The 10,841-nt window shown below is 39.7% G+C and overlaps 1 protein-coding gene across 2 annotated transcripts; it reads right to left on the bottom strand.

Annotated features, from left to right (window-relative positions):
- Window positions 1–9,834: 9,834 nt before the first annotated feature.
- On the bottom strand, window positions 9,835–10,221 carry LOC101989843 (60S acidic ribosomal protein P1-like). 2 transcript variants are annotated; one of them, XM_005371619.1, is made up of 2 exons: window positions 10,138–10,221; window positions 9,835–10,056 (listed from the first exon to the last, which is right to left on the bottom strand). In XM_005371619.1, exons 1-2 carry the CDS (start codon window positions 10,219–10,221, stop codon window positions 9,859–9,861), a joined length of 282 nt encoding a protein of 93 aa, XP_005371676.1. In that variant the 3' UTR covers window positions 9,835–9,858. The 2 variants fall into 2 exon arrangements, with proteins under 2 accessions (XP_005371676.1, XP_005371675.1); XM_005371618.1 differs by having other exon boundaries at window positions 9,835–10,221.
- Window positions 10,222–10,841: the final 620 nt, after the last annotated feature.

The raw sequence follows: 10,841 nt of genomic DNA, 5'->3' as shown, positions 1-10,841 counted from the left end.
TTCATATAGTTGTAAAAAGATTGAAAGGACACATACACATTCTCAATTCACACTAATTCCTAGATATGCATGGCATTGTGGTGTAGGAAGCCCTTCTGTATTTGTGTTATTTTCATTGGTTGAATAAAGAAGCTGCCTTGGCCTTTTGATAGAGCAGCCCTTAGGTGGGTGGAGTAGATAGAACAGAATGCTGGGAAGAAGGGAAGTGTGGCAGACGCCATGTTTCTCCTGCCCAAGACGGACGTTGGTTAGACTCATGCTGGTAAGCCACGACCTCATGGTGAACAAAGATTAATAGAAATGGGTTAATCAAGATGTGAGAGTTAGCCAATAAGAGGATAAAAATAATGGGCCAGGCAGTAATTTAATTAATACACTTTTTGTGTAATTATTTCGGATATAAGCTAGCCAGGTGGCAGGACACAGCCCACCACTCCTCCTTACTATATCATTGATGTATTAATATTTGTTATATGTCTACTGTGTGCCAGGTACTGTCAGTTCAATTCCATATTGGCACCCCATACCTTTACTCTTTTGATCTTTAGATTTATAAAACAAATAATAATAAAGGAGAAAGGAAGGAAGGAGAAAGAAAGAAAGAAAGAAAGAAAGAAAGAGAGAGAGAAAGGAAGGAAGGAAGAAAGAAAGAAAAAAGAAAGAGAAAATGCAGATAAATACAGCATGGATCTTAAGCCCATACATAATAATTGATTGTATACATTGCATTCCACCCATATTAAGCGAGGATTTCCACCTGGGTCCTGGTAATCAAAACAAGATCTCTCTTAAGTAGATAGATGCTGCTGTTCTACTTTGTGAACCTGGGGGACTTTACTCACAGCACCTTCATCCTATTGCACAAGCTATACTGCTCCTTTTGATGATGCCTCATTATCAAGGGAACCATGAGGCAACCCTTGTGTAGGTTTAATCTTGCTTCTTTTCATTTTCAAACAGCATAGATTTGTTTTATTTGACTTTTCATGAGTCAGAATGGTAGTTTTAGAAATGTTTAGTCTTTTTTAGCCCTCAAAGGATTAGTCAGATTAATCACTAATCATTTGGTGTTCTGGAGTGACATGGAGTTTCTGCTTAGTGAATGACTGCAGAGGAACAGGAAATAGAAGTGTTAGGGTTCTAAAAGACAGCACAGGTCTGGGGCTCCACACTGAACCCTAACCATACTCACTTAGTTAAATGCTTTTTATAGATTTTCCATGTATTGTTCACCTTTCCTCTGCATTCCTCTTAGAGAATCTGTGAAAAACCACCTGGCAATATTCACTGAGTTCAACATACACCTATCTTGTGACTTGGAAATGTAAATCTTTGGTACATTCCTGCAATAGTCTGTTTTGTTACTATACTGACATAAATACCTCAGGTAGGCCGATTTTATAGACAGAAAAAAGTTATTTTGCTCACAGCTCTCATGCTCAAGTTGAAGATTAGAGAAATGGGAAGTGAAGCACTGGTCTGGTCTCCAGTGAGGGTTTAACAGCTCCCACAGACGTTGCTTGCTCCGGCCTGGTCCAGCAGAGGTCGTTGGCTCAGGCCTGCTCCCTTGGAGGTCCCTCCTCACACCTGCTCCTGTGGAGGTTGCTGGCTTGGGCCTGCTCCCATGGATGTCCCTGGTTCAGGCTTGCTTCCTTGGAGGTCTCTGGCCTGGACCTGGTTGGTCCTGGTCGGGCTTGCTCCCCCAGAGATCTCTGGCCTATGCCTGGTCCCACAGAGGTTGCTGTCACAGACCTGCTTACTTAGAGGACACTCCCTTCTACCTGCTCCTGTGGAGGTTGCTGGCTCAAGCCTGCTCCTGCAGATGTCCCTGGTTTGGGCCTGCTTCCACGGAGCTCTCTTGTCTAAGCCTGGTCCTGCACAGGTAGTTGTCTCAGGCCTGCTCCCTCAGAGGTAACTCCCTCATATCTGCTCCTGCAGAGGTCACTGACTTGAGCCACCTCCCAGAATTTGAAGGTTAATCCCTATTGCTGAAGACATCACACAATTTAGACACAGGACTCAGAGGATCCAAACTGGATTTGACCCAAAAACCTCCTCCTGTACACCTAGCTTTCATAGTGCCAGAAGGTTCTATGCAAGCTGACAAGGGAGAAAAAAGCAAGCAATAGTCTTACCCAGCTGGTGTGATGCCTACGATCACCAATGACCAGCAGGGCAAGATGTTCCCAAAAGTACAATAGTGACACTTAAATTTTGGTGGCAACCAACAGTTCTCTAATCAGACTTAAGGAATATTCAATCAGAGGGAAATCATGCCTGATTCTGGAACCTAGCCACCAACTTGGAGCTAATGAGCTTATGGATCTTAGAGGGAAACCTACTACAACAACTTTACTAGACCAGAATAATTCCTAACTGTGTTCTAAAACACACCCACAGAGAAGATTCTCATCAATGAAGCTCCTCTTTTGAACAGTAGGAAACCATTACAGAAAATTACAACTGGTCTAAATGTGGGAAACAACTTTCTTAGTTAGGGTTTTTATTGCTATGAAGAAACACCATGACCATGGCTACTCTAATATGGAAAGGATTTAACTGTGTCTGGCTTATAGTTCAGGGGTATAGTTCATTGTCACGATGGCAGGAAGCATGGCTACATGCAGGCAGACAGGGTGCTAGAGAGGTAGCTAAGAGTTCTACATTTGGATTTGCAGGTATCAGGAAGAGACAGAGATACACTGGCTAGACTTGATCATCTGAGACCTCAAAACTCATGCCCAGTAACACACTTCCTCCAGCAATGCCACACCTACTCCGACAAGGCCATACCTCCTAATAGTCATTCCTTATGGGACTATGGGTGCCATTTTATGCAAACCACTACAACAACTGACCATGGCATGCCCAGCTCTAATTGATACATCTGTACTATAATCCTATACCTGAGGATTAAGGAAATAAAGATTTTAAGAGCTAGAGAGGACCAAGACATCTGCTGAAAGGTTGTATATTCTATACAGGACAGAGACATCACACACATAATATCTAAACAATATATCCCCTTAAACAAGACTTACAAAATGACAATACCAATTCATAGCCCAACATGAATAGGGGAAATCTCATAGATCTACTACTATCTCTAGACTAAGAGCTATAGACAACAACTGCTGAGAGAAGAATTAGTCTTCCCCAAGGATGAGCCCCGTAGTTAGTCTTCCAATGCCACGTCGCCAGCCCTAAAAAGACATACATAAAACAATAATGAACAGACTCAACAGGTTGCATTTATATTTTTATGTATTTATGTGGTGGCTTGAGCTTTATATAATGAATACAGTGCAGCATATTCCAATAATTTTTAAATGATTAACTTGTATACATATACTAATAAGTTATTAAACCTTTAATAATAAATCCTATCATATATTATATATGGATGAAAATTGGGAATAATATATGAAATAATCATGTTACGAAAGATTACATTACCCCACATATGTGACCTACATAGGGTGTTCAAATATGTAGAAAGAAAAAGTGGAATGGGGGCTATCATAAAGTTAGGGGAGAAGGGTAAAAGAGAAATTGTTTTGTGTGTAAAAAGTTAATTTTATAAGATGCTAAATTTCTGAAAATATATTGCTGCATAGGGTGTCTAGAGTAAACACTATTACACTCTATGTCTACAAAGTGTTCAGCTGATAAATCTTTAGTGTTTTTACCATTATAAAAGTCAATGAGAGTCGGGCAATGGTGGCGCACGCCTTTAATCCCAGCACTTGGGAGGCAGAGGCAGGCGGATCTCTGTGAGTTCGAGACCAACCTGATCTACAGAGCTAGTTCCAGGACAGGCTCCAAAGCCACAGAGAAACCCTGTCTCAAAAAACCAAAAAAAAGCCAATGAGAAGCAACACTCCAATAAGTAACTGGGTAAAAATGTTGAAAATATGCTATGTAAAAGAAGGTATACAAATGCCAGACAAACACATGAATAGATGTTATACATAGTCATCAGAAAAATGTGAATGAAAATATAGAGAAATCCCTTCTGTTCTCTCCTGAGGATGGTCACAAGTGAAAAGAGTGACCAAAACAAATGTGGGCAAGGTTGTAGAAGACAGAACTCCCATGTGCTGCCAATGGGCAATGAACATTTATATAGTCACTTAGGAAAACATTTGGGTGATTTCTTATAATATCTATATTTTAGCTACATATAACCATGCTTTTACACTCCTAAGTATTTACTACACAGGAATAAAGCATGTGTCCTTAGAAAGATATATAGCCAAATGTTCATAGCAGCTTTATTTACAAGAACCATAAATTGAAAATAAGGCAAAATTTCCTCAACAGATGGATGGGTAGAATAAATTGTAGTTGAGTTGACACTCCATATGTTCAGGTTCCACATCTGTGAATTCAACAAACTGTGGATGAAAACTATTTTTATAAACATACCATCTGTGCTGAGCACGTACTGCCTTTCTTGTCACTAGTCACTAAACAACATACTATAACAATTATTATCATAGCATTGACAGTACGACAGATATAATAAGTAATCTGGAGATGATTTAAAGTATATGGAAGAATTTCAACATGTTATATGCAAATAGTATACTATTTTTATGAGGCATATGCGCAACCGCATATTTTACCATCAACAACAGCTCCAGATTCAATTTCCCTCAGATACAGAGAGACAACGGTTTATGAACTTACTGGAAAACAAGCTGCCATAAAAAGAATGAACAACTGATACATGCAACTATATAGATGTCTAAAATTCCACAGGGTGAATAAAAGAAAACAGGTCAGTTAAAAAATCGTGACTGCTAAGCATTTACCCCTAAATGGGACATCTCGTATATACCCAAGAATCCAGAGAACACCATGGGAGAAGCAGAAAAGAAATGTAAGATCCAAAAGATTCAGAAAAGTGTTATGAAATACTGCCATCCAAATTATGGCACCACCATTGCAATCAGAAATACATAGCAGCAATTGATTGGTAGATAGCTGTACAAGGCTGAGCCCTTCAATATTCTGTCATAGGCAGAGGAAGTGTCCACAAGACCCTCCCACTTCCTGAGGAGCTCATTACTGTTCATGGTTGCTGAGGGATGGAGTGTCCTTTTCTCACAACCCCTAAATGACCAGTTGGAAATAAGTTCAGAGGGAAAGGAAAGGGGATGGCACAGGATAACAGGAAGTGAGTGTGATCCCATAAATTGTATATATGTATGTAACTTCAAATATTACAGATCTATAAACTTTTATAAAATGTGTTTCTCATTGAAAAGGCTCAGCCTCTGTGTTTTCCTTTATAAAGAATTCTATAAAATAAAAACTAATTTGTAATTATAGATCAGTGACTTCCTGGGGTCAAGCTGAGAAGGGGAATGGTGGGAGTCTTTGAATATAAAATGTTATATTCTGGGAAAATAAACTTAATGTTATTTACAGAAACTGGATTGTTTGTATTTCCCACGGTTCACTGTGAAGAGAAGCTTCTTTGATAAAGGCTGAAGGTAGGATTTATCTAGGGATATAAATATAGATGTTTAGAAGGCAGTTTGACACCATGGCAATTTAGCCAAAGAACAGTAATACGTTCCACCCGAGGGCCTATGGCTTCCCCTGCTATGGGGTTTTGACCAGATTTACAGCACCAGGCTTGAAAGCTCTCCTGTTGAGCTGGCCTCACACCGTCATTCCAGATGTGATACTGTTAAATCAGTGTGCTCATGTTGCCTAGCACGATGGTATTGTAGCTCTGAAGGTTCACAGGTAGGTGAGAGGGCTGATACGTTTTCTCCCCTAGCAGCCTGTGCAGTGCCTCACATCATAATGAAAGCCAGCGAACAGGAAGGATGCTTACAGCTCAGTGCTAGCTGCTTTCTCTCTGTCTTGTAAACAAAGTATGCACCATTTTCAGCAACTGGGTTCTATTGTCTATTTCTGGTGGCAACCAAGAGTTTGGCCTCTGCAGCCTCCCTGGGCAACAACTCATAAAGAGGTATCCCACACTTGGCAGCAGAATTTTTGTTTAATAATCCATGGCTTTTAGATCTCCCTTTTGCCTTATTTTTAACATTTTTTTTCAGTTAGCTTATAAAGTAGTAGGTTTCCACATGACTTTTCATATCCTGTTCTTGTTGGTTAATGCCCTTTCCCTTCAACCATACCCCTGCTTAAACCTATTCACCCCATTTTCTTCCCCTGTTTTCATATAACTTATATTCTGATATCCTTCCTCCACCCCTCAAATCATATCCAACCCAATGGCCCTTTTCCTCTTTCCTGGATTCTAAAGGATTTCCAAGTTAAGCACACAAATCTAAAGTTTTAAAGCTATGATCCACACATAAGAAAGAACATGCAGTATTGGTCTTTTGGGACCTATGTTTCCATACTCAGTATAGTTTTTTTTAAAAAAACAATTCTGTACAATTACCTACAATTTGCTTTTAGCCACTGAATAAAATTCCATTGTGTATATGTATCATATTTTTTCTTGACCATTTATTGTTTTATGGACATATATAGGCAGATTCCTTTTCATAGCTGTATAAACAGAGTGCCAGTGAATGTGTTTGAACAATTATCTCTGTAGTAGAATGCAAAGCCCTTAGAACTTATGTCAAGGAGGGGTATAACTGAGTCATACAGTAGTTCCATGTCTATCTTTTCTGAGCGCAATCCTCATACTGCTTTTCATACTGGCTGCATTAGTTACTTTTCTACTGCTGTGATAAAAGATCATGATCAAGGCAACTTATAGAAGGAAGCTTTAATTAGGTCATACAATTTCAAAGGGATAGGAGTCCATCACCACCCTGGCATGGGAGCATGGCAGTAGGCATGCAGGGAGGTATAGTGCTGGAGCTGGAGCTGAAAGCTCATATTTAGACCCTCCAAGAGGAAGTGGCAAGCACACCAGGAATGACATTGAGTCTTTTGGAAGCTCAAGCCCACCCACAGTGGTGACACACCTCTCCAATAAAGGTTCACTTCCAAATCCTTCATAGTCAGTTCCAACAACTGGGAACCAAGTATTCAAACATAAGAGTCTGTGGGGACCATTCTCATTCAGACCACTCCAGTGACTGCAACTGTTTATACTCCCACTAATGATGAATAAGGGTTCCCTTTTCTCCACATCCTTACCACCGTTTTATGTTATTTGATTTCTTGATGATAGCCAATGTGGCATAGAACCTAAAAGTGGTTTTGATCTGCCTTTTCCTGGTGGCCAATGATGTTAGACTGATTGTAGACAAGGCTGCCAAGAACACAATTGAGAATAAATTGCCCCTCACTACATGTTGCTGAGAAAAATGGATACATACAAAATAATAAAATTTGACCCTTAAATTGCCCTCTTAATCTCTCAAAATAGATTAAAGACTTAAGTGCCAGGGGATATACTTTAGTGGTAGATTGCTTGCTTAGCATGAAGAAGGTATCACAAAACAGAAACACAAAACACAAAGAAAACTTCAACTTAATGCCTGGTCATTTAAAACTTAAAATTTAAATAATTAATACATGATCATTTAAAACATTGGCAAAACCAAGTAGGACTATACCAGTGAAAAATATGCACACCAAAACAACCAATAAAATAAAAAATGAACTCTTAAAATGAAAGTATACTTGCAAGTTCTATATTTGATAATATGTATTATATATACCATTGATAGATGGTTAATATTATATATATATAATTCACATCATACAAAAATAACAAAAGCCAAAGCATTTGATTTTAAAATAGGTAAACAAAGAAACGTAAGAGACCTTTTCTCAAAAAAGATATAGAGTTGACCAGCAAACACATGAAAAATTATTCATCATCACTAGAAATCAAGAAAATGTTAATCAAAATCAAAGTAATATAGTGTTTCACATCTGTTATTATGGCAATATCAAGAATAATATATAATAAATGTTTGCAAGGCTATGGTGAAAATAAAGCCCTTCCACACTGTTGATGGAAATGCAGATTAGGACTGACAGTATGTAAAACAATATAGAGCTTATTCGTTGCCATGAGGACCAGCCTCTAGCAGCTCAGGGATTAAGGGGGATTCACAGAGTTGACAGACTAATCACTCAACTTGCCCTTCTATCTGAGCAAGTAAAACCTAATTCTCTGGGGTCAGCAAGGGGAGGCTGACCTTAACTCTCTGGGCCAGTGAAAAAGGGAAACACACATGCACACACACACCTCCAAAATGCCAGGATCTCACCTAGGGTACTGCTGAATGGCAAGCCTTCAGCAGGTCAGAGAAACTAAAAAGGAGCTACAGAGCAGGTGAGCTTCTGGATAGACAGATACATGAGGAGTTTTCTGAGGGCCAAAGCTTAGTTCTTCATTTTATTATTCTTACTTTTGCTTCTTCTACCCTATTCCTTTTCTGTCTTGTTTTTCTACCCTGATGTTTTTCTTCTAACTAACTGAATTTTTCCCTTACATCTTATATATCCCAGCAAAATCTTTCGAGCAATATAAAATTACAGTGTGGTTACATTTTACTTTCCATGTGAGTGATTATAATAAATACAGATAAAAAACCACGTTTCTCATTTCCCTTATATAATTGAACACTCTACATACTATAGATGAAAACCAAATTATTCAAAGAACCCACATCTATTTATAGCCAAGCAACTTATTATAGACTAACAAAATGTAAGCAAGCAAAGTATTTTTCTCTTACTGGCAGGCTGCATTTTGTAGTCACAGAGAAAGGACCAATCATTTTATTATTTATCTCAAAAGGCAATCTCATAAGAAATCTTAGAAGAATTAGAAATCTAAACTTTTATATATGAAAAACAATCGTCATTTCTAAGTCCTCCAGGTGCATAACCATTTGTCAACCGTTCTTTATATCGGAAAGTTGAGGGGAGAAATGCGTTCAAGTAATCATCATCATGGGTCATCAACTGATCCTAGTAGGAAAGCCTATAATAATTAGGCTGCTTTATTCTTGGTTCTTGACCTTAATGAGTCCCTCACTCAACTATGTGCCTTTCTAAACTTTAGATTGTTTCCCAAGGTTTTTCACCTCAAAGCTATCAGCAAAGACATACTAATCTAGCCTTAAGTCAGATTTTAAAGCTTTGTTTCAGCTGTGATGCACACTGAAACCTGTGAAGACATCTCCCAACGTTAAGATGAGCTGAACTTCTGGGACTCAATCTTTTCTTTTCTTTTCTCTTCTCTTCTCTTCTCTTCTCTTCTCTTCTCTTCTCTTCTCTTCTCTTCTCTTCTCTTCTTTTCTTTTCTTTTCTTTTACAATCATTAACCTAAACCACAGTCTGTATGGCTCCTCGAGAGAAACAAACTAGCAGTGTGACATTTCCTTGTTCTATTTTTCTATCCTCTGTGGCTCCTGTTTTATCACAGGTGGGGGAAAACACTTTAAACAGTACAGATTAAGAGGAAATCATCTTCATAATAATCCACAGGTAAAAATGCCCAGTAGAAGAGGATAGTTCCTCAAGATAATCATACTACATTAAAGGCAGTGGGAATCTCTTCACACTCATTCACCCTATGACAGATACTAGAGAAAAATGACAACAGCAAAAGACATTCTGGGACTGAAACTGTTGGGGCCTTTCCTATCCAAGATTCACCCATCAGTGACTTGCATGCTGGTGGGACAGTCCCCTGAAGTCAATTGCCACCTGCTGCTCCTCTGACATGGCCATCAGCAAGAGCTCAAACAGTTTCTTCTCCCTATTGGAGAGACTCTGGATCTCTTGTGTTTGGGCTTAGAGATCCCAAATATGGTAGATACTGAAGACTGCTGCCACTGAGTGGAATTTTTTTTTTACAGATTTATCTTTTTATTAGCCATGGTATCAAAACGCCTAGTCAAAAAGACCAAAGCCTATGTCTTCATCAGACTCCTCGGATTCTTCCTTTTTTGCTTCCACTTTCTTCCCCTCAGCTGGGGCAGCAGTGGTAGAGGGGGCAGGACCGCCTGCTGGTGCTGCTCCAGCTGCTGGAGCAGGCCCACCAACCCCTACATTGCCGATGAGGCTCCCAGTATTGACATTGGCCAGGGCCTTTGCAAACAAGTCAGGCCAGAAAGGTTCAAAATTGACCCCAGCTGCTTTAATGAGGGCATTGATCTTATCCTCCGTGACCGTCACCTCGTTGTCGTCGTTGTCATCGTCGTGGTGGAGGATAAGGGCGGAGTAGATGCAGGAGAGCTCAGAGACTGAGGCCATGTTGCGGACTGCCTGCATGGTGCTAGTCGCCCGACGAAGTAAGGGCCTCACCCCAACGCGGCCTTAGCTTCCTTGGAAGGACCGAGCACCTTGGCGGCAACAGAGGAAAAGCCTGAGTGGAAACTTTTAAGAAATTCTGGCTGATAGCATTAAGTTGTTTCTCTGTCTTCCTGCCAGGATTATTTGTTGAGTCCCCACCTGAGACTTCCTACACAGATGATTTGGATAGTCTTTCTTAAATAGCTTGGCCCTAATTTTTGAAAAAGAAAGCAGATAATATTCTGTGAATAATCCATGAAACAGTAGAGAGTGGGGGCACTGCCAGTCTTGTTTCCTAAATGTCATATATGTATTAAACACATTGTCACTCGTCATTGGTGTCATACATTTGGTTTATTGGTCATCTGCTTTCCTACTTTTTTTCCACCATAGTGTCCATTGATATGTCCATACTACAAGACATGGCCCCATCTGGGAAGACCTCCACCAACACATCAAAATAGCTTCCTTTTTAAGACCTCCCACACATCCTCCCCACCCACTCTCAGTGTCCAGGAAGCAGATGCTTATACCAATTTCCCTGAATCATGCTCTGAGCTCAGAGGCAGGCTGTTGCCTAG

The sequence above is a fragment of the Microtus ochrogaster genome, unplaced genomic scaffold (assembly GCF_000317375.1).
Source record: "Microtus ochrogaster isolate Prairie Vole_2 unplaced genomic scaffold, MicOch1.0 UNK116, whole genome shotgun sequence".
Taxonomy (NCBI): Eukaryota; Metazoa; Chordata; class Mammalia; order Rodentia; family Cricetidae; genus Microtus; species Microtus ochrogaster.
Note: the sequence above shows the minus strand (reverse complement) of the source record. Positions and strands in the feature narration are given on the sequence as shown.

What these genes read in the sequence shown, in the direction of transcription:
- LOC101989843 (XM_005371618.1), bottom strand. Translation starts at nt 10,221, where the DNA reads ATGGCCTCAGTCTCTGAGCTCTCCTGCATCTACTCCGCCCTTATCCTC.